Source organism: Apostichopus japonicus, chromosome 3, assembly GCF_037975245.1.
Source record: "Apostichopus japonicus isolate 1M-3 chromosome 3, ASM3797524v1, whole genome shotgun sequence".
In the NCBI taxonomy this organism is placed as follows: Eukaryota; Metazoa; Echinodermata; class Holothuroidea; order Aspidochirotida; family Stichopodidae; genus Apostichopus; species Apostichopus japonicus.
In genome coordinates, this window is record NC_092563.1 from 11,519,747 (window position 1) to 11,544,294 (window position 24,548).

General features: G+C 37.5%; 1 protein-coding gene across 1 annotated transcript; it reads left to right on the forward strand.

The window, feature by feature from the left end:
• Positions 1-4,203: 4,203 nt before the first annotated feature.
• LOC139963431 (homocysteine-responsive endoplasmic reticulum-resident ubiquitin-like domain member 2 protein) lies at positions 4,204-22,631 on the forward strand. Its single transcript, XM_071964188.1, has 7 exons — positions 4,204-5,052; positions 11,078-11,155; positions 13,917-14,167; positions 16,454-16,582; positions 16,954-17,334; positions 19,307-19,448; positions 21,176-22,631. The coding sequence occupies exons 1-7, from the start codon at positions 4,909-4,911 to the stop codon at positions 21,365-21,367; spliced, it is 1,317 nt and encodes a 438-aa protein (XP_071820289.1). The 5' UTR covers positions 4,204-4,908; the 3' UTR covers positions 21,368-22,631.
• Positions 22,632-24,548: the final 1,917 nt, after the last annotated feature.

Sequence of the window (24,548 nt, forward strand, 5' to 3'; positions counted from 1 at the left end):
GTCAATCTTATGGTCATTTTCTGAGTCATTCCCAAAATAATGACAGTCCCAATGGCAGGCCCAAATGTCATTCCCAACTGACATTCCCAAATGGCATTCCCAGTTCTTGGCAAATTTTAGTCATTCCTAAATGGCATTCCCAAATGACATTCCCAAATGGCATTCACAAATGACATTCCCAAATGGCACTCCCAACTGGCACTCCCAACTGGCATTCCCAATATTATTCCCAATGGCATTCCCAGTGGCATTCCCAGATCTTGGCAAATTTTATTCATACCCAAATCACCAAATGGCTTTCCCAAATGACATTCCCAAATGGCATTTCCAAATGACATTTCCAAATGGCATTCCCAATATTATTCCCAATGGCATTCCCAATGGCATTCCTAGTTGCCAATCTTAGGGTTACTCTTGAGTCATTCCCAATGGCATTCCTGGCAATGGCATTCTCAGTGGCATTCCCAGTGGCATTCCCAATGGCCTTCCCAGTGGCCTTCCCAAAAGTTCGTATCCCTTGGAGTTATTCTGGACTCATCCCTATCAATGGAGAGCCACATTACATCAATTTGTAAGGCTGCCTGTATATCAATTGGGAACATTGGGCGTATTCGCAGATATGTTAACCAAGAAACAGCGGAATTGATGGTTCACGCCTTCATTACATCTAAGATTGACATCGGAAATTCCCTCCTTTTTGGCATCACTAAATCTCAACTACAGCATTAACAGCGTATACAGAACTCTGCTGCAGGCTCATCACATTAACCTCAGCAGGTTCCCATATTACACCAATTTTGAACAAATTACACTGGTTCCCGGTTGAACAGAGGATCATTTACAAGACTGTTAATACTGATGCACCTGTGTACCTGTCAGATCTTGTACAGCCTTACAGACCTATTCGTCAAGCACTTCGTTCGTCCAGCAAAAACCTACTCCAGGATCGTGTTTCAATGAATCGATGGGGCCAGAGATCCTTCTCCTGTGCAGCCGCAAAAGTGTGGAATAACTTATATATACCTCAACCAGTAAGACTTGTCAACAGCCTTGGAACCTTCAAGATAAATCTAAAAACTTACCTGTTCCAAATTTCATTTATGTTACCTTTTTTCTGCTGTTTCTGCAAAGCGCCATGAGCACCTTTGGGCGGATACCGGCGAGCTATACAATGTGTCCATTATTATCATTATTATGATTATTATGACTATTATTATTATTATTACTATTATTATTATTATTATTATTATTCCTGGGCAAAGGCCTACCGACATTACTTACTACCATGGAGGTAAAAACATGTTTTACCTCCATGTTACTACATACTACTTTGATGCTCAGATCTCTGTTTCACTCTCTGAGTCATCACTCCAATCGGAACTTGATTCATCAGCATCGTCGAACTCGGTAACTACATCTGATTGGTCGCCTTGAAGATCTTCCACACTCTCATCCTCTCGTTCCCCTTCAAAAAGATCATCAGTGACGGCAGATCCAAAGAACCACTCGGGAGCATTGTATCCATTGCTTTCCATCCACCCATAGTTCAGAGGATCCAATCCATGTCCAGGATGTGATGAGTCAGCGTTTCCCCCACAGGATGCTAATGTAGTGGGCCCGTTGTGCACAGTCTTTGCACAAGGTGGCAGTAGGGCGCAGTCTACCTTCTTCACATTGGTCATTAGGTTTTCCTGATATAAGATGTATGGGCTAAAAATTAATTCGCACAAAAGGTATGCAATTATCGGTTGATAATTGCAAACAAGTTAGTTTTTGGGTATTTGGAAATTCAATCTTTATAGTTTATGATTTATGAATGTTCATCAATTAGTCATGGATGATTCCTTTTCAAATTGAGCCCCCGTGTTTTAGATGTTGCATACTGTTATTGGGAGTTCTTTACATGAGTACGTTTGTGAGATAATCCCAGAATATTTTCCTAATGAAAACCTTTGAATAATTATTTGTGGTTATGCTGACCACCACCAAGAATGGAAAAAGCTCCTACCCCGAGAACAACAGTGACCTGATTCATTTTTCCAGTCATCCGATGCAATTTCACATATCGCACCTCATTTACATCATGGAGATCATTCATGCCATACAAGGCACAAATAAACTCTTCCGCTTTACTGGCCTGGGTCATCTTCGGAAGACATTTTGCTGAAGGACTGGTTGAGTGTTCCTGTTGTGTCTTTCTGGAGAACTTCTAGTTGTTTCACTTTACCTTTTCTGTATTGACACTCATTCAATTAATGACTGGCATGTTCCCTCGGCTCGAAATCTTGTAACCAAATTCTGGGGTTCCTGTTATATCGAGGGCTTTCTGGTCAACTGAACCGCGCGTATTGCTACCTGACAGGGATCTATCGTAGCTAGGCCGGGGAGTAATAATAATTAGCACATTCCATTTCTGGTATAAATCCATCATTCATATGACTACCTGCATTTCCTAGCTACGTGAGTAGAACACCAAAACCCAGCCAAAAGATTAATAAGCACAACGTGGGGTTAATGCCATCAGGGCTTTTGAACTGTTAAAAGAGACACAACCACCACCGGCATTAATGACTGCACTATGTAATAGAGTGCGTTGCAATGAACAACTTCCCCAGATAACTACTACTACTTTTGTCTATAGTATTACGCTGTTTCCACCTTAAGGTGCTTCAGCAAGCCAGGGGCGAAAGCCCCTGGCCGGTAAAAATTAGACTCCAAGGTTTGAGAGAAGTGAAATTTTGAAAGTTTTTGGAAAATATTCACTTTGTGGGCCGGGTGGGAGTGAAACATGACAGGAAGTTTACAAAGAGGAAAGGTACATGAACGGGATGGTTGGTTCTTCGGATGGTACGGACGAACGTCACAGAGGATACGATTTGAAGGCGGTGTAGCTGGAAACTGTTGGCTGGTTTCTGAGATGGAATTAAATGTCCCAAATTTCCAAATCCAGGCCGGTGAGTGGACTTGCATCAAGGACGAACGGTGTTTGTTTTAGCTGATTCTTGGTGAATTGGTGTAGGTGCATGGTGTAGGAACTGCGACTCTGTCAAGGAATTTATCCCTTAGTTGGTTTAATCTTTCGATGACTGATGGAATGTCGGCGATGGCTGTTATTGTTTCACAGTCTGTGTCCACGTGGCAGGTGGTAGGCTATATTCTACATGCTTTGCGTGGTGTGGCTTCGAGTTGTTCTGTGTTTTTTGTGGTGATGTGAGCCATGGCTGTTGCTGCATATTCGAAGAGTGGTCTAATCATCATCTTATAAATCTTCATAGTCCAGATAACTAAGAAAAATCATACCTTTATTCCATTTGGGCTTTCATACGCATGCTCTCTGTGACGAAGACTTGATCAAGTCTACATATGGCATCAGCGAGAGACATTTGACTCAGTTCCTATTGTTTTTCAAGTATTGCAATGATTGCTTTCGGTATCGGATATTTATTTTGCAAAAGCTGAATCTAAAATATTGAATCTTTGAACATGACATAGTGGCATATTGGTTTCGGTGTCATCATGGTTGTCACCTTCAAAAATGAACTTAGCCATATAACAAACTGGAAAACATAAAAGGTTTCAGATCTCAATGCAAGGCTATGAATTAGCTCCCAGATCAGACACTTTGATATCTACCAAACGGAACAAAATTTTTATTAGCAGTTTGGGTATATTGTTCAACAAATATATCATAAAAACGAAAAATAGTGGTTGAGTTTGTGTCCCTTTAACACCAAGTAATTCAGGCAGAATATACTCGACCGCCTCAAGTAGGCTACTTCATATGGGTCATAATTACAAAACTACTGTTAAACTACTTCTTATCGTGTGGAAGGCAGGAATATTGATGGATATCAAGGAATTCTTGTGGAGGATAGGGTAAGGGAAATATAAGATGGGATCCTTCAAATAGGAAGGAGTTGGTTATAGGTGGTATTGAGTACATCTAACTACCAGATTACATGGGCAACGGAGTGAATAAAACGTTCCATCTATCGCAATTTCCTGTGTAATATTATGTCATGCTTGAGCTTCCTCACCAATTTGTTGGCAAATGACACGTAGTCTTCAGTCTCTGTTGTTACGTCATACGATCCCCAAAACAGTTCCTGTGCAATGTTGAATGCGGCAGATATACACAGGCGCTCATACACAACAACTTTCGTACACGTACAGTAACTGTGTACTCTAGCCTAGCGTACATATTAGTTATTATATTCATGAAGTAATACTAATAGTTATACTTTTAATTCTGCTTAGGCTAAACTGTGTGTAGAAGTCACGAAAAACATCCAGCAGCACACGGAACACCGCTATAATTGAAAACAAGAATATATATTGTTATCGAACAAGCAACTAGCCATTATTTGGAACGTTGAACTTCCGAAGATTGCTTACAACGAATTTGTTCTGCATTAGCAGTTTGTGTTGCAGCCTATACTAAAGCTAACGTTAGACTAGTAATAGGCTAGTACGTACTAGGCCTAGTAGTAGTACTAGTACTACTAGTCATACGTGTGTCTTGATGTTACTTAGCTTAGGCCCTATATATAAATTAATCTAGACAACACAAACACTGTAACTGTAATTTAAAGCTAATGATAACGGACTTACATTCATTCATTTTTTAATATTCATTAGAGCTACAAGTACAAGCATAGGGCCTACATTGTTTAGACTACTGTAGCTAGAGCACAGGCTAAGTGTACTTTCAACTGAAAAGCAACTTTTTCCCATTTTGTCAAAAAGGCCAAATCCTGAGTGAAACCTGACCCAAGAAAGAACTTGGAAATTTAAAAGATATATAGAATTCTGAAAGGACATTCAAAACGGCATTGAAGACCACAGAGCATCATTATTTGCAAATCTTTAGTAAAGGACTGAAACCTGCCTAAGTTAGCGACTGAAACAATGGACCACTTGGCTAATATACCTATTACTATATTAGTGAAGGCACCAAACCAGAAAATTGGTGACCAAACAGTGGAGTGTTTCATGGATTGGACAGTGCGGAGACTGAAATCTCATCTTGCTGCAGTATACCCAAATAAACCAGTGAGTAAATATAACAGTAATCCATAGGTGGGATATTAGTATAGTCAGTATTGCGAAGTTCGGCATACTGCGAAGATCGGCCACCCTTAAGAAATACACGATTTCACCATGAAAATCTACAGGAAGAGTCAAATTTCACCAAAAAGTACGAAGCTACAGTTATTTTCTCTCCAAAATGACCCGTGTGCAAGAAATTACTTACATATTCGTCAATAAAATGACGAAGATCTATGAAGTCTGTTATAATTACTGAAAAAGCAACTGCGCCACCAATTTTATCACCAGCGCCACACTGTGGGTTGCGCGTCTGAACTTCGCAATACTCTAGCAAGAAATACCAGTTCCACAATCACGAAGAATCTTCTTGGAAAACAACGTGAAAACAGTTTGCAGGAAAGAAAGTTCGGCCGTGTATTGTACTATAACAAAATTTTCCCACCATATGAAGTATATTTTCAAATGATTTATACCAGAAGATTTAGTTTTGGGGTGTTTTAAGTCTTAAGTGGCTGAACTTGGAAGTCACCATCCTACTTACTGTACACATGGTCTCAGGGAATAATTTATCTGGTTTTGCATCACAACATGCTTTGCAATATAGGCAATTGCTATTCAAGTGCAAAAATGCATATGTAGCAGTTTTGTGCACAGAAATACTAAGCTATTTTATAAGAGCCCTCAAAAGTACTATGCAAAATTTGATCACTAAATTATTCCCTGGGTCAATGCTATAGTATACTTGATTATTTTCACATATCATTTACTGATCAAAATCTCAGCATATTGGGAAGAAATAAACACATCCTAGCATTGAAACAAGAAAAACAAGCTAATATCGCTTCCAGCAGTTACAATCCAATCTGATGAGAGGAAATCAGAAAAAAAGCTATGTAACAAGTTAGATTTTAAAACCTCAAAGTTCTATGTAAATTTATGGTAAAAATTCCTTATTGATGATCTTGTACCCAGAATACCAGTTAGTTCCCAGCGGTGCGAAAAGTGCTTTCTTTTCTTGTAGAATATGCATGACGTTAATTAATTATATAATTAGGTCAAACTTGTCATTTTTGAAGGTCAATTTCTCAAACATTAACCAATTTATATGTCTGGTAATAGTTGAGTTTGATGAATGAAAGGTGTTTAATCAAATCGTTATTTACAACAGACACATAAAATGAGTGGTAAGGGAATTTTGGCTCTCATTTCCGACCGTAACTTAACTACTGTCGAACTGTTTGGGAAAATTGTTTCTTTGGCATGAATGTCATGATTTCCAATTTTGAAAACTTTTGTATTCGCTGAAAAACTCCTTTTACACAAATTAATATCCAGTTCTCTTCAAATCATCCTGCAACAAAGTCAAGTTCACAGCAAATATATAAATGCACACAATTAGTGTTCGACCGATTATATGATAATCGGTTTTACCGATTACCGATTAGTTCCTGTAACAATCGGCCGATGCCGATTATTTCATAATTTTCGTGGAACTGGCCTAATGTATGATTTCGTGTTATGCATGATTTCCAACTTCTAAGCCAAATCAATCAAAGATGTAAATAAACGACTTAACGTTTCACAGTTACTGTAACATTAATGGAGCAACTAAAACACACTTTAATACATACATGGGGCACTGTACGTTTATAACAAGGAGTTACAATATTGCAATCCCGCCACAACACAGTTCATGACAGTGCTGTACAGGGGAAAAATAGTAGCCATTGGCCACGAAATGAAAAAGAAGAAGTTAGGGACAACTTTTACAACTGGTATAATAACCATTATCAGTGTTTTAACTCAACGTAAATATTAAAGGGAAAAGTATATCGCACGGAAATAAGATATTTTTTATTTTGTTAGCTGTATGGAAATATACAATCTGATATGAAAAATATGTATAATAGTAAGTTGGCCTGACGTTTCGATCCTAGCTGGATCGAAACGTCAGGCAGGCTCTGTAGTGGATAGCAGTTTGCTAATGTTCAGTTTTATTTTATTTTAAAATATAAAACAATCCCGAAGATTTCAATGATTACCATCTGCGAGGGGAAACTTCCGATCAAATGTTGTTTCAATAGATCATACACAGTAAATCAACAGCGCTTCTTCGTTGACTTGTTAAAACTACATGAGGGAGAAATCACACACTGAAATCTCAATGACTTTGTCACGCGTGTTACTGGAAATCAGACTTGCTTTAGTCGGTGGCGGTTAAGGAGTTTAGCTACTGCAAAGGGATTCTTTTAGCACGTATGGTACAAGCGGTCAGGGAAAAAAAGTTGCTTTGGATATTTCGCAAAAATATGCATTAGAATGTTTGGCTCATCACAAAAAAAGGTAATGCAGTAGAAATACTGAGGACTGTGGCCAAACATTTTTAGGGGTATTTTGCACCTTGATTTCATCATGTTATGGCATTTGAAAAATCTTGGGTGCATTTCCAAACTGAATAGTTATGAAGCTCAACCGTTCTCCAGCCAGACTAGCCTAATGTTCGCAGAACTCACAATGAACAAAGCCTAATGTTATAGTTTTCACTTTCCAGTTTTTACCTAAGGTGAAACGGCCAAAGTGGTTCAAAAGTATATTGATTATCAAACGTTAAACAAGATAACAGGTTTTGTTAGTTGCAAGAAGCGAAATGAAAAAATAATTACGTCATCTCCCTAAGGTTATCGCGGGTATACCTGTACTGTATTATTATTAACTGCCAAAACTGGATAGTATATCAAACAGCATTAGAACCAACTCGCGTGAGGGACTTGTGATACCATTACATAGTAGATTAGCGTACCTTCCCTGGCTATGAATAGCGTTGAGTCGAATGATCTACATTTTCTCCCGTTGTGGTTGTGGTGAATCAAAAGTGCGAAAAAATACAATCCTTTATGTGGAACGTAACAATCGGTTCCAAATAATTGGTAGCGCAATGGATTTTGCCGATGCCGATTATTTACCGATTGTCCGATAATCTGCCCAATGCCGATTATCTAACCGATTATCAGTCAAACACTACACACAATACAGGTCACAAATACAGGTTACAAGTAAAGTGGTGACTGTCCCATTCCACATTGGTACTTATTGTGATAAAACTAATGGAATTGAATTGCTTATATCGAATGATAAGAGGAACTATTCATGGCAGTGAAATTACTTTTCTTTGTGGATAGGGACATATGGACCCCTGGAGATCAGAAAATACTCACTGCCAAAGGCCCAATACACATTGATTTGGTACATCCACACATAACAATACGTCATGCATCAATGCCATTTCATAACAATCAGTATATTTTCAAGCATAACTAGTTTGTGGAAACATGCAGGTTATACTACATACAGGAATGACAAGAAAGTTGGTTGAACAGTTATACAGTGCATGAATACAATAATATAACACCCTAATGACCCTATATATAAGAAAAGAAAAAGAAATTCTCCCATAAAAAAATGTACCCTAATCTTACATTGTAAACTATGGTTAAATTATGGTAAAACATGGTAATTTACCACAGTACTACAGTAGCCCTATAAAGAATCAAATTATGGTACATCCTGTACTTATTTTACAAAAACTGTACACCATATACTGTTAAACTGTTTAACCTTGATATTGTTGTCATACATGTTTTGACTTTAGCATATTGACCCAATATGGTGCATATAAAATAGTGTGCCATACAACATCATGACATACAGTATGGGTTGCTTTGTTGTACGTTTCAACTAGCCCAATTATGACACAATCCACAATGGGTGAAATTTAAGGGTAATTTGTGGTGCACTGATTATAATAAAGACAAGTAGGGAAATCTGTGGTACAATTGGGGTACAACTATGGTAAATTTAGGGTAAAACTTTGGTACAGAATTAGGGTAGAATGGGGTTAATTAGGGTAAAACTATTGTATTGCCATAGTACACATAGGGTAAAATTGAGATAAAACCATGGTGAAGATGAAATAGAAAGTGATAAATATACGGTAAAATTGTGGTCAGGTACTACAGTATATGGTAAAACTGTGGTAAACCGCATCCATAGGACCAAAATACCCCATTGTGGTATGGTACCACAGTTAAACATGGAAAAAGGGTGGTATTTTGCCGTGGTTAGTGTGAGGTAATTTTTTCCTAGGCTACACTTCATCTTCAGACCTTGCATAATATGTTGAAAGAAGATGAGCATTTTTGGCTCCTATTTCAGGGCTATTAATATATATAACGACTATGAGGTATGTACAATAAACTGTAGGTTACAGTATGTGGTTTGACATGGGCGTTTTCCACGAACTAAAGCATAGTTCATCATTACATGTATACGCAGAGCCAATACAAAGTCCTAATATCTGTAATTTACATAATGCTGTGTTTTGCCGTAAGTTAATACATTGATAGTCACAAGACTAAGTGCATTTCCAATTGCGAATTTTGGTATCAATGAAAAGAGCATAGTCTAATCCAGCCAGCTTTACCAAATATGTGCATTTTTCTCCACATAGCGAAGTCAAGATGGCACTTTTTGGAGCCATGAAAAAATAGAGGTTTATCAGAAAGAACGACAAAAATATAACTTTTTACTGTTTTATTACAAAAAATAAATGTTGTGAGATTCAACTTCCCGCATCATGTTGGCTAGTGACAACTTCTTTTGCATTATATATTCAAAAATTTAAACTAGAGGGGTAGGTCTCAAGTAGATTCACAACATTTCATACATCTGACCAAATTTTAGGGGCGGGTCTACAAGAAAACTGCTCTCTGAGCTCATTAACTCGCTAGCTGTCAGGTTCTAGCATCTGGATGCACAGATGCCCAGCCAACTCATTTAGTTACCAGAATTGTACCTCCAATTATTGTCAGATAAGTAATTTGGTACTTTCTTTTAGACCAGGTTGCCTTCATACTAGTCCAAGTCCTAGGCATAATATTTAGAAGTAATTTGAAATGCATACCACTTATAGACTCAATATCCTAGTCTCCTAGACTTACATCCTGAAATGAATGTCTATTCATAGTTGAACAAATATTAATCTCCCTCCTTCCCCCATATACTGTATTATAAAAACAATCTTGCCGTCAAGTGAAGGCTTAATTTGACATGCTAAACTAATATCCTGTTAGGGGCTGACTGATACCACAAATATTTCAGAATTCAAATGTAAACCAAGAACTTGTGAAAATCCTTTTGTGATTGAATGAATGTGTAACACTTCAAATTGCATCTCATTTTAACTTTCAGCCAAAAAGAATAATTGAGGATGTAAAATAATGTTAATAAAGTACAAGGTGTGTCATTTTGGACCCAACTTGACAAAACATTCTTCCACTTGTGACCAGGTGTAATGATATTCCTATTTGCATTTCAGCCAACTGTACCTGCAACCCATATCCCCTCCCTAAAAAGCATACTGGCACCGTAATTCCTTCGTGATAAATTACAGGTACACATAGACTCCGTAAGGGAAGTTATATATATGCTTTTTGATAAGGCCAAAACTTTATTAGGTATTGCTAGAGCATTTCAGTATCAAAACAAAACAAGGCAATCAATTTGATGTCAATCTTTCCTTAAAATTTAGATGAAGTGTGTAAGACCGCACTTCTACCATTAAAATTTGGTCTAAATGATTTACTGCGCTTTCTGTACTACTGTATTATCAGTCAAACAATATGCTGAAGTCATGACTGAGGAACCTTTATTCAACTTGGTGTGTATGGATGTGTTAGTGGATGTACAGTATATGACACTTGGGTTAGTCAATACAAAAACCCAAGAACAGTAAGTCAGTTCATGTTTGTGCTTGGTACAGTGGTATACATGTCATAACACAGTGATAGTCCCTACTCATTTTGGTACAGATCACATATTAATTCATGAGTTCAGGACTGCTAAAAATGCAATTTCTTCATTGTTGCCCCTTGTGTCAACTTCATATATGAGATAGATAATATGCACAACCATACATAACACCTGTGCTGTATAAATATGACCAAGCAAATTGTTTTCTTTTCTTTTTCAGACAGAGAAAAGCCAAAGGATCATTTACTCTGGGAAATTATTACAGGATAATTCAGTTTTGAAAGACGTCTTGCGAGCTGTAAGTATCCATTACAGAGCATGGTTGTCATTAAGTTTGTTGTGACATTTATAGTCTCAAGTCTTTATGGGCAAGTCTCAAGTCTTTTAAGGCAAGTCTCAAATCAATTTAGTCTATTGCAAGTCAAGTGTCAAGTTGCTTAGGGCAAGTCTCAAGTCATTGAGGGCAGGTCTCAAGACAAGTGTAAAGTCTTTGAAGGAATGTCCAAAATCAATTTATTCTATTCCATGTCAAGTCTCAAGTCCCAGAATGATGTGACTTGAGTGCGACTCTAGTCCGAGTCGTTGACTACATGCAATATTTGTACTATGTTACCACAAGGAAAATGGATGATTACCTTCCTATGACTTCAAGTTCTTCTAGCATCATTGGAGTACAATATGTTTAGTCCAAAACAGATAGCTCATAAGATGAATATCTATGTACATGTTGCAGAAAGTGCACAGACAAACATGAACATACTTCAACTTAATTCATACACAAAAATTCACTCTTAAGTAGGGTGCATCGATATACTGTACCCTGTATACCAGGTATTTCCTTCATACTCATAACGACGGTATTGAAATCTGTCATCAACGAATATACCGAAAATACTGTACTAGGTATATCCAAAACAAACCTTGAATACCTGGTAAAAATAATACCCGAAAACAATACCGACCCATACCCATATAATCCATGCGAAATCATTCCCGTTTCTACGGTTTATCGTGTATACCTTACCACCCCAAGTTAACTGTTAACATTCTTGTTGCATAATCTTAGCTCTTGCACCTGTTGCTTGTACTGTACCAGACAAGGTCAACGAGGGGACACACTGAATATGTTTAAGCTATTCGGTCAATCAGGGGGCACGGATGGGTTGCATTTATACACGATAATATGGACCAGTCTACGTATGGTAGGGGGAATACAGAATACAGCACAGCACCCGTTGGAGGTTTTGAAACACATGCTCTGGTACACAAAGAAAAAGGGATTGGATGGCATGTGTGTTAGGGCTCTGCATTTACGTTTAATGATCTAAACGTTTAATCAACCGTATTTTAGTTCGTTTAAACGTGATCTTTTGATCTCAACTTCCATTAAATTCGAGCTACACAAAATATAGGGTGGACAACCCAATTTTACCCTGGTTGAAGTAGAAAATGCACTATAGAAAAGTATTTTCATAGCTTCATATCGTACGCTACTGTAGTTTGCTCCCTCACTTTAGACTATATACAGTAAATACTTACACTGTAATACATGGTCATACCCCCAGCATAGCATTCGTTTGTTAACATAAAAATGTTTTTGCGCCAGATGGAGAATTTTCCTGACACATACGGTAGATGTTATTGTAATCCCCCCTCTTGAGAAAATACGATCAATTGCTCAACCCCAATCCATGCTATTAAGCTCAACTATTATTCCAGAGAGAGGGAGCTACAGTAAACAGTTTAGCTGGGTGAAAAAAGAATATTGATTCACAGGTGTGCAATAAAGGTTGCGTGATGAATGGATTTTTATTTTCTTGGCTAGGGAGTTAAGGTGCTGCCCTTCACATTGTGTGTGTACATTAAAAACAATACATGTATGCATTTTTGTCTAGGAAGGAATCTGTCCAGTTTCTGTTAGCGATGCAATGCGGTCTAAGAGAAACCCGAGGTGGTAAAACGTGCTTGAAGCAGGTCTATAAAGACACACAAGTAAAATACAGACATTTTTGCATGCTCAGCTTTCTGTACCTACTGTCAGAGAGATGGGCAAAGTTTTATCAAAGTTTTAAAGCAATCCATAGTAAAATAATTGATGGGATTATCTGGTCTATACTTTCACGATGTCACAGAGCGTTTGCTGTTCTAAGATGTCACTCTCTTTACATTTGAGAATAACCCCCAAGGTTCTTTTCTACAGACTGCTACTTGACAAATTAAAGTCATTCCCCAGTCACTTTTTATAATTATACCCACACTTTGCTACGGCTACTTGCGATAAAACTTCAGCCTAGTTCTACCGTACTCGCAAGTACAGTTTCCTGCCAAATGGTTCTCACGACTTCAAATTTTACGCACGTAGTTTGTCAAATGCTCTAACAAGTTATTTTGGGAAGAAACCGATTCTGCGCAATATGTATATATTCATACCTGTTCTTGACGATTCTACACATTACTATCCAAATACTCAATTACCAGGTAATTCCCATACCGATAATATGTTACTTACTGTTTGTGGTTGGACTAGGCCCCATAGTGGGTGTACTGAACTGTACGTTCGTGTTGAAGTGAAAGACACGTAAACAACACTGATTTTTCGTACTTTATTTTCTTTTAAATCAAATCACTAAATAAGTTGCTGCAAAAGAAAAGAGAGAGATGGGAATGCCATCATAAAACGGCCTATACATTTGTAGGCTAGGCTAGTGTCCATAGCTTCATGCTAGTGTTTGATACAGTTTACGCTGGAAGTAGTGGTTCCGCGAAAATTTGCGGTATATCCGGTAATACGAGGTATTTGTCAGTGGGTATACCAATATCTGTTTTTGCTAATACCGACGCACACTACTCTTAAGAGAGTATAGAGAATTCAGACACGTTGCTGCTCTATCCTTTTAAATGTTTTGCATTTCTTCAATAATCAAACCTTCATGAAAAGCATTTACTTTAGGAAGCATCTTCCCTCAAAGCAAGCAACATTCTTATTTGATGATGATTTTTTTTTTGCCTTTGCTAGTCCTGTGACACCATTTTACCACAAATTTTTGTCTGGTTTGTAGATTGATGATGACACCCTACACACAGTACATCTTGTTTGCACTCCAACACCAGAAGAATTAGCAGAAAGTGATAAACTGAGTAAATCATCCAATCCAGCAAAATCTTCAAGGAGTTCTATCCCTGGCAGGAGGGAAGATCCTGACAGTGTGGCATCTACTTCCAGAAGGACAAGTGTTGAGCAACCTACAGTTGATGGCATAAGACAGAGACATGCTGCAAGAACTAATTTAAGTGGTACCACAGGATACAGGTGATTTTTCCTAATTCATTTGAAATTTGGTCTTGCATGCTTTGTCTTAAATATTCCAGGTGTGCTAAAAATTGCACTCAAGAAATTTAGGTGCACTGTAGGTCACTCCTCAAGATACAGTAGTTAGACTGTTTACATTTGTTGTGTGATTGACTGGGTGGGGAATTTTCATGTACTTGTGCAGGAAGCAATTCCACTAACTCTAGCACAGTAATAACCATGTTCCCACATTTTCTGTGAAACTAAGTTACAGGCTCTTCGATGGTAGTACTAAATTCTTTAAAAAATTCTCGTCATTTGGCCAGCAGTAATTCTCCTCACCAATGCAAAATTAACTTACAACTAATAATGCTTGTTTCAGTCTCCGTAGTGGTGCAATATCAAACAGCAATACTGTACTTTCTTATTTGGCAAGGGATATACTGTACGTGTACAAGCTGCTATGTAAATGCACTTTGAATTTTTTATCTCTGCTTCATACAAACTTAAACTTCATCCCCAAAAGAAAGAGGTAAACAGAGTAAAGGCTGTTAATGTATCATCATATATATGATATATATGATGATTGCACCTAGTTTGTCCAAAACAATTTACAATCAATTAGCAAGGATGCTGCTGACTGCAGCTACAAAAGTAGCTTGACTTGCTTAACATTACTGTAGTACTACTAACTAGGCTTTGGCATTGAAAAACTGAGGTTGCCAATCCATGTCAATGCCAATCCGTATTAATCACGGGATGTTTGGCCACCTCTAGTGCAGTTTTGTTTTGACACAAAACTTTGTATCTTCAATTGTTCTTGGTCACAGTATTATCCTACCGTTGTAAGCGTATGTGACAGTGACAACCTTGTCAGTTACCTAATTTGTCGACAATTTTTTTTTTTACTACAATTAAAAACAATCATGAACTGTAAATTATTATTAAATCATATCAGCTCAAAAGGCTCTTGTGTCACTGCCCCATGAATTTTACAAAGCTGATTTTGAAGGTGAAGCAGGGGAATTCCACATGTTGGAAATAAGTAGCCTACTATATTTAAGTGTTAGGAGTTGCCTTAGAAGCATAGCCAAGTCTTTCATGAGATCGATGTTCAAACTTTTTCAAAATGGAAGGCTTCATTGAAAGAAATGGGTATGATAATTCTTATGGACAAACTGAAATCCCATTTCCTTTCTCAAGCTCAGCTAATTCCAGGTTGTAAATGGCAACTTTAGAGAATTTGGTAACGATGCCAAAGGCTCAGTAACCTTTGCAAGCGTGCTGGCATGTTTGTGTGGGTGTGCGTGTGTGTGTGTGTGTGATGGCCAGCTTGTAAACGCGATACAGTATATCAAGAAGCACAAGTTGAGTCAAATGTCATGCTTGCTAGATAGATGCCTCACGATGTGCCGTATTGTCTGTGGTTCCCACCATGCATATTGATAAGTGGGTGGGGCTTATCATGTAAAATCCTTATAATGGAAATATGGCTTCATCCGTATGTCCGATTAACTTCATCATGATGTCAATATAATCAAGAAGTTCATTCTCATTATTATCATAGCATATAAATCAAGTTCTTTCAGTCTGTTATATACTACTGGACAAATAGTGCATTTTGTGCCAGGGTTTAAGGACATTAAATCTTGTATTCTATGAAGTACATATTTTCCAAGAAAGTACATTTGTACTCTGGGGTGTTTTGAAATTGTAACCCTTCATTTTTAGAGGCTTATTAACTTCTCTTTCATTTGAACAGAAGTGGGGTTGTTCACCTAGTTAGTACTTTGGATGAAAGGTGGTGTCATGAGAAGGAAGGTCATTGACTGTTGGTGATCAGTCATAGGGGTACAGTGCTAAAATATGAATAGTTCACTCCAGACACTGCAGAGAGTGCTGATGTTGTGAGGAAACATGTCAGCCTATCATCAGTAATAACCTAAGACTATGAGCTTTTATGTTGTAAAAATAATTCACAGAATGTTTGCTATTTTCCATCAACTATTAACTAAAACAAGTACCAATAGAAGAGTTGGTTCAGCATCTATCATTAGTGTACATATTGATATGTTTTAAGGTTGTCAGCATCATCATATATCATGTGGTGTGCGTGTCAGGAATCTGCAAATCGGTATGGGCTGATTCTGTGATGAAAGAATAATCAGCATTTACTGATCAGTGCAAAATAGGTAACATAATACCTCCTGGACAAAACTCCAAATCCGTCTAAAGTACACTGATCCATTGTAGTCTCATTATTCCATTGTAGCTGCACATTTAATATTAATGTTGTTCTTATTTCAGTACTTCCTACTTACATCAGTATAGTGTTCCTGGAAGCCCTTCTGCATATCAGAACATGAGTCCTCAACAACTACAATGGATGCAGCACCTGTACATGCAGCAGATGGCAGCAGCATATTACATGCAATAGTAAGTCTTTGTTTCACTAAAGTTGACAAATACCCAATGTGGTTTTACAAAGTTCCAAACAGCAATATTATGTAACCAGTTAAGCATTGCCTTAGTTTACTAAAGTAGATCTTTACATTGCCAATATTTTGTTTCAAACTGGTTTATTCCTCAGTGCATGCTTTAGAGAAAATTTGTGTGGAATTGAATAGCTAAAGTCTTCAAAAGAAACAATAAGTACTTGCTGTCACTGTAGTAGAAGATGTTTTCATTCCAAGGGAATCAATACACTTTATAAAAGTATCTATAACTCAAGAATGTGTTTTTCAAGTTATGCTTTCATTTGAAATTATACTCATTATGGTTTGTATCTTTTTGTTAAATTTGTTCAGCCAAGCCGCACCTGGAATGAGTCCCCCATGGACCCCATCTGGAGCATATCAGTTTCCTCAGCCAATGGAGCAGCCTCCCATCCCTAATTTCAATGCTCCTGGTAACCAACCTGTCCCTGTTGTTAATAACAACAATGCAATGCCGAGAGTAGCTGCTGCTAATGTTGATGGTCCCAGGAATGCTCCAAGGGTACAGAATCAACAGATGAATGCTGGTGTTGGCCCAGCCATGAATGATGATGAAGAAGAAGGGGCAAATCGTGACTGGCTGGATTGGATTTACACACTCTGTCGTTTTGGTGTTCTTCTGAGCATTGTCTACTTCTATTCATCGATGAACCGGTTTCTTCTTGTGGCTGGCATTATGTTCCTGGTTTACTTGTAAGGACAGCTCTTTTCCCTTCAGTAAAACATAACAGATCTTTGCAATGCCTTGACACATTGTACAGAGCTCATGCTCAGTGATGCAGTATTTTCTGTCCTTCATATAAAGGCACCACAAATATACTGTCCATATTTGTAAGAGTGGTAAAAAGGTGTTGGAGTGTGCATGTGTGTCTGCTACAAATGCAATTTTGTGTAAACTTCTCCTAAATGGCTTTGCTAATTTTCCTCAAACTTGGTCGAGGGGTGCCTCATGATGAGAGCCTGTGTCTAGCAGGCCTTCAGATAAAAGGTAAAAGATCAAATTTAGTGAAAAGTGTTTTTTTTTTTCTTGCTAAAACTCCAGTGGGAGACATGGAATTAATAACCTTTCACAATAATGGAAATGTCTAGTTCTATATCAAAATATGTGGTAACCATGGTAACTGGTGTGCTGATTTTCTTCAAACTCGTTTGAAGGGTGCCCCATAATATGAACTTGTGGCTCATATATATTCACTTCAGAACAAAAGGGTCAAAGGTCAAACTAAGCAAACATTTACTCTAACTTTAACAGGGAGGCATAGGTGTATTTGCAAGTATCACAAGGGTTTGATGGGCATGTTAAGTCATATCAAAATATGTGGTCACCATGGTAATTATGGTTAAAGGAGAACTCCAAGGGGAACCATGGATTTGACGTGAAACCTTCACAGGTATAATCAAAGGAATTGTTTAGCCTCAAATGCTTCCATACTTCTTGCATGCAAAAGGGTGAAGATCATTATACACATTTCCAGCACACAAACATTTTTTGATGACATTTTTCTTATAACACATTGGTATACACTTGACCCCATAATTAAATCAAAAAGTGGCTTTTGGTTATGAATACAAGGCCAATTGTTTAACAGATGTACAATGTTCACAAGTATTGTTAACATATATAGTTACAAATTGCAACGACAACTAAGGTCAAAATTCGGTGGTCCAGGGACAAATGCTGTTTAGTTTAGTATGGAGCTCATAAATGAATGGTGTGAAGTTGAAACCTTGTTATGAATCCCATATAAAGCAATAGGGGTTGTGATGAGATTTGTAGCTGTGAAGATTGCCCCAGTGTTTGCAGTTGTTAATATTTTTTGATTGTATTTTACAGCTGTGATTTAGTCTCATTTTACTGTGGTTACAGGGATTTCAATACTCAGCAGGATCTTAAAACGGCCGTTTTAGGATCAAAATGTCAGGGTCCCTAACTTTTATTCATTGACCTATACAAGCTTTTCAAATGATAAACCTCATGCTTTGGAGATAAAAGCTCATTTGCGGCCACCAGAGGTCAAACTCTGAAAACGTTTTACATATAACTTAAAGAAAAAAACTTGAACTGCATATGTGATATGCTGCATGTGGAACTACATACTAGGAAGTTGGATCCACTGTTGTGAGTAGACAACCGTATGTTTTCTTTGGAGGTCAACCGTCATTTGAGGTAAAAGGAGGTCAAAGTTTGAAACCTCTGCATGTGAAGCTTGAATGCACTTCCTACTTAGTACGTGGATTAACCAATGTTGAATACAAGAATCCTACTGTTTTATGTTGGAGATCAAAGGTCATTCAATTTCAATAGAGGTGAAAGTAAAGAAAACAACTTTTTAACCAAAGTAGCTCTAAAAGTAAAACTTGGATAAATTTCATACTTGGTATGTGGATTTACAAGAATCTTGTGTGCACAAGGAATTACTAATCATTGTGGATATCTGGTAATTTTTATATTTTGGGTGTATGATATGGCTGAACTCTAGACTAATATATTGATATTTAGACTTCCATATACAGTAATACTTTACTTCATATGTTACAGTGCTTCATGTAGGGTAGTGCTCTATCTGTAGCCGTATTTGAATACATCTTTGTGTGGTAGTCATGGTTTAATATTCACATACTTGTTGCTATGTATATTTCACCGCGCATTTTGTTCTTGATTTAGATATGAACACAACTTCTTCAGGTTACGTAGGGGTGCTGTAGCTAGGGTTCAAGTTGAAGAGAGGATTGATCCCTTGGAGAACAGACACAATGCAGCTGACAGAAGGCAAGATGATACTCCAGATGAACAAACCAATGAAGATGTATGTTTATTAGGGTACCAGTGTATGTGCACTAAAAGTATGCATTAATAGGATAATTATCGTGGCTCAGACTTTAGTTCAGTCAGAGGAACTGCATTGTTTCTGTGGAGGTCAAAGGTCATTTGAAATCACCACAGGTCACAGTCTTCAGTGAAAATCTTGTAAACACTATTAATCAAAAAGTATACAGTGGTTTCACTCTATGCAAATTGATATGTGGATCAAGTGTATTGAGTTGGTAAATGGTATTGTGATCTGCGGAGGTCAAATTACATTTGAGGTCACCGAGGTAAAAGTCTCTATAAACTTGATTTCTTCAAAACCAAAACTTGGATGAACTTCATAAGTTGTAGTAAGACTAACTTGCAGAGTAGAATAATCCTATAGTTTTCTGTGGAAATACGATGTCATTTGAGGTCATTAGAGTTCAACTGTTGAAAACTTTGGATACAATAACTCTTAAAGCAAAACTTGCATAAAGTTCTTACATGGCACACTGATGAATTTCCATGAGTACCAGAGCTCGGTGACAGTAAAAGGTCATTTTAGGTCATAAGCTAAAATACTATAATATATTGTAAGTAGTTTTACATTAAATGTTCTCATGGTAAATGTGGCAAGGAATCACTAACTCTGTTGGATTTCTGGTTATTGCATATAGTTTGCAGGCTAGAATTGATCACAGTTGTGTGTGGTTGTGAGTTTCCTATAGCACTTTTTCTGGGGTAATGCACCTCTAATGTGTAACATTACATTTGCTAGTGTAGTTAATATACCTGGTACAATAGGTTGGCCAATGCTATTGGGTTCATAGTTTGTCTGAACTTATCACTAGTTATAGATGTGTGCACCTAGTATGACTTTAAAGACCATCTGCAACTTGAAGTAAGAAATTTGGTAATATTAGAAGTTAGATACAACTCATTTCTTGCATTTTTACTTTGTTACTCACCTGTCCCATCAGAACTCTCACTGGTTATAACTGGTAACCACAGAACTCTCACTGGTTATACCTGGTAATCTCAGAACTGTCACTGGTTATACCTGGTAACCTCAGAACTCTCACTGGTTATACCTGAGAACTCTCACTGGTTATACCTGGTAACCTCAGAACTCTCACTGGTTATACCTGGTAACCTCAGAACTCTCACTGGTTATACCTGGTAACCTTTTTAACTAATGTAAAATCATGCAAAAGGTTATCTCGTAAACACGATATCTAAAGAAGGGAATCATGGGGAGACCTCATATTTGGTGTGTAGAAGCACTACATTGTGTAAATCAAGTCTATTGTTTTTGGTGGGGGGGCAAAGGTCATTTGATGTCACCAGGGGTCAAATTGTGAAAACCTTGTAATCACGATATCTCAATACTGGAAGCTTGGGCCGACCTCTAATTTAGTGTGTAGAAGTACCACATTGAGTTAAAGAAGCCTATTGTTTTTGGTGGATGTCAAAGGTCTTTTGGGGTCATCAGAGGTCAAATCGTGAAACCCTTGTAAACATATACACCCTCACTAACATTACGTCAGATTCATGGAGAAAACTGCTCATGTTACATCATCGAAGCCACAATGCATTTTTGCATTCTGGTTTATAAATAAATATATGAAACTTGTGAATGCATGAAGTAACTGGTGGTGCACTATTTGGAACTGAGTTTCCATAAACATATTCTCTTAAATGCATATCTTATCTTGACAGCTTTCCATTTGTTTCTTTTTACAGAATAGCGATACAACTCCAAGTACTGATGAAAATAATGCTAGTAGCAACCACACTGAAAATGTAGAAGAATCATCCAGACCAGAATCTAATGATCCTCCTGGGCCTGGTTTCTTTGGAACTGTGTGGATCTTTGTATCAACATTCTTCACATCTCTCATTCCCCAAGGACCGCAGCATTTGAACGTGAACTAATGCTATTGACAATTGCTCCTTATACTGCTCCCTAGTTAGATGTAATCATGTGGACAGAATGCTATGATCACCAAGGTACAGACAAACATCATTCAGAGGAACCGTGGCTCTTGTCTTTTCTTTCCTTCAAGAATAACTTGATATATTATGTGAACTTAAACTTCAGTTGTTTCTAAGCTTCTGGTCACTTTTTGTATCAATAACTTCTACCAGCAAACACATGTTTTTTATCATGTTACCATTGAACTATTGGACTGAGATTTCAAACTTGACATGGGAACTATTTGTGGAGCATAACCCAAACGAGATGATTGATTAAGTGTTTAGTTTTAATGTCATCCATTACCACAGACTTCTCTGTTAATCCCCTTACTGTTGTGGTATGTTATATAAACATGTTACTGATACAGACACTGTCAATTGGAAAAAGCCGAGCTGTCTTTATTCTTTGATATTTTAAAGCTGTGTATATCTTGTGGAAAACAAGACTATTCAGGAATACTGTCTCCCACCATCAGTAACAGAGGTGACTACTACCCTTAAGCAGCTTCATTTCAAACTAAGGTGAGGATTGCAATAGCATTCACCCACAAGATAGCTTGTATGCAGGGGTATCTTATCTTCTATGTCTTTATCCATGTTTGCTTTGTTTGTGAATATGATATCATTGCTTGTAAATGCAATAAGAAATATGTGCCTTACTTGTGATACTTTCATGTGTGGTTCCTAAATGCTAAAGACCCATTGCTTGTGTTGTGTTTAGAAAGATGGGCTTAGACCAGTTATTTAATGCCCTTCATCATTACAGCAAATCATCAGTAATCACTTTACTGATTATATGAAAACTATGGTACAGTCTGCAGGAGCATGTATGTGCTCATTCCAACAGTTTCCTTACTTTTATCCAAAAATCAAATGTCCTCTGTCAAATAAAGAACTTGAATTGATCTTTTAAATTTGTCCTGTATTTGATATATTTACTCTGAGTTGATGAATTCATCTAGAGTTTCATACAATATCAATGTTTTCAAGTCCTTCTTTGTATTCCATTAGTTCTTACTGTTGGCAAATAAACAGAAAGGTGGCTAGGTTATTATAAAGACATTCTGAAGAAGGAACAAAGTTGACAGATACAATGGTGTTTTTCCAAAGGTATTGTTTAACAGTGTATTTAAGGTGAAATAAATCATGTAATATGAGTTATTAGAAAGCTAAAGGTATTGTATATATATTTGAGTTAAATATAACAGCAGCAACTTAACAACATTTGGATGGTTTTATTTGTGTCAACTATTTCAGATGTCCTCAGTAGCTGAGGTAATCTTCAAGACATGGCCAGTCTATGACATATAACAAGGGAGTTGTTGGCTATGAAAGACAGAGTAAAATAAACAATTGTCCGATTTAAAGAGCATTCCGGTGCAATTACACTAGTAGGAGTCCAAACACTGGGCCCAATGGCCGAAAGCAAGTGTGACCCAGACCCGAGTCTATGTGGACTAGACCACCCCCTGCACCTGATGCATCGAGACCCTCGAGTTGGACCATGAGCAATTGTCGGTAATAAATCTCAGTACATGACTTCAAAGCCAAAGCACGATTCTGACTTTAACTGGAAGAGTTCCAGGGTCTATCTAACTTACTATGGGGCGGAGGCAAGTGTTCCCCAGCACTACAAGTTGCCTCCAGTGATTACATTTTGCCCAAGGAAAATATCCCTAAAAAATGTATTTTATCTATGTTGTGAAAATCAGTCCCGAACCTGTACAAGCCATTTAGTTTTAGAACCCCTGCTATTGCTCCAAACTTATTTACAATGCATTTCTTCAGGCTGACTGATATTTCCACCCCACCCTAAGATTTTAAGATCCCTGGGACTCCGCTGGTCATTAATCCTCCCCATTCAACACTCCCCAAATCGAGCAGCTGTTTGGCCAATGTTTTGTTGAAATTAGATAAAGACTATTTAAATTAGATTGTTTAATAGCACCCAATACCACTTGGAAGACATTTGAAGCGACATTTTAATGTCAATAACTTTGTAAATACTAAAGGGTAGGTTTTTGAGAAATGTTTCTTTCAGCAAGAGGACTTGTATGTAAAATTGTGCTATCATTTCCATTATATTAACTTACATAGTTTTATACGAATTTGCGCGCGTGTATGACACAATGGAAGTCTTTAGGAAGAGAATTGAAGGCAGGGTTCCCATGCTCCCTGTGGCTACGACCCTGTATATATGAACAATATCAAAAATAGCAGCTGAGAATTGGTTCAGTCTGGGTTTTTTGCGGATTCAACCGGGAAAGAATTTGACCGCTAATACGGATGTGAACACATCCCCCACCCCCCCCCCCCAACCTCACACAAAATATTTATTGGCAAAAGCTTGCCTTAAGGGCTACTTATATAGACCTAATTTATAGTCTAAATGTGTCTCAGAATACATTTGACATCCAGTACGGTGAACTCTAAAATCCTCTGCAAGACACTAATCCTCTGTAATGGAGTCAGCTTCAATGACCCAAAAGAGGGCAGCATCCGTCCTCTGGCAATTCCTTGATTCGTCTATGGCCTTCTCATAAAGTGGTTCGGCAGAAATTTTGAATTGGTTTTTGATTAACATAATCTTGCTGTTAGAGCTAACTATATAGATCTAAATCATAGTCTAAATATTCCTCAAAATGCAACATTTGACGTCCAGTTGGGGGAACTTCCAGGTACCTTAGATCTATTTCTTGACTCGTTTCGTACAAAAAGAAATCATTGCAAAGATGTGTATCTCAAAATTCAACTATCCTATTGCCAAATTTCCACACACATCAAAGTTTCAACTAGATTATCTCAAATGTCCACTTTACACCCTACAATATTACAATATGTCTATTTTGACTTATTCAATGAAATTGCAACATTATCTCAAATGTTTGACAAGTTAATCTTAAAATATCAACTTCTTTGAAATTGAGGTAAAGGGTGGTATTAAGCCACAAATTTTGCTACTTCAATACCAGACCTTTCATCAAAGCCATTTCTGTAAAGTTTAACCTAAATCTTTGTCACTTTATACTGGTTAAGGTTTGAAGTATCAGCAGAAAGAAACGTGTATTTTATATACAGCTGCAATAAATAAATCTCAGAAGAACTTCCTTGGTATCTCATTGTTAAATCAAGTTGCAAT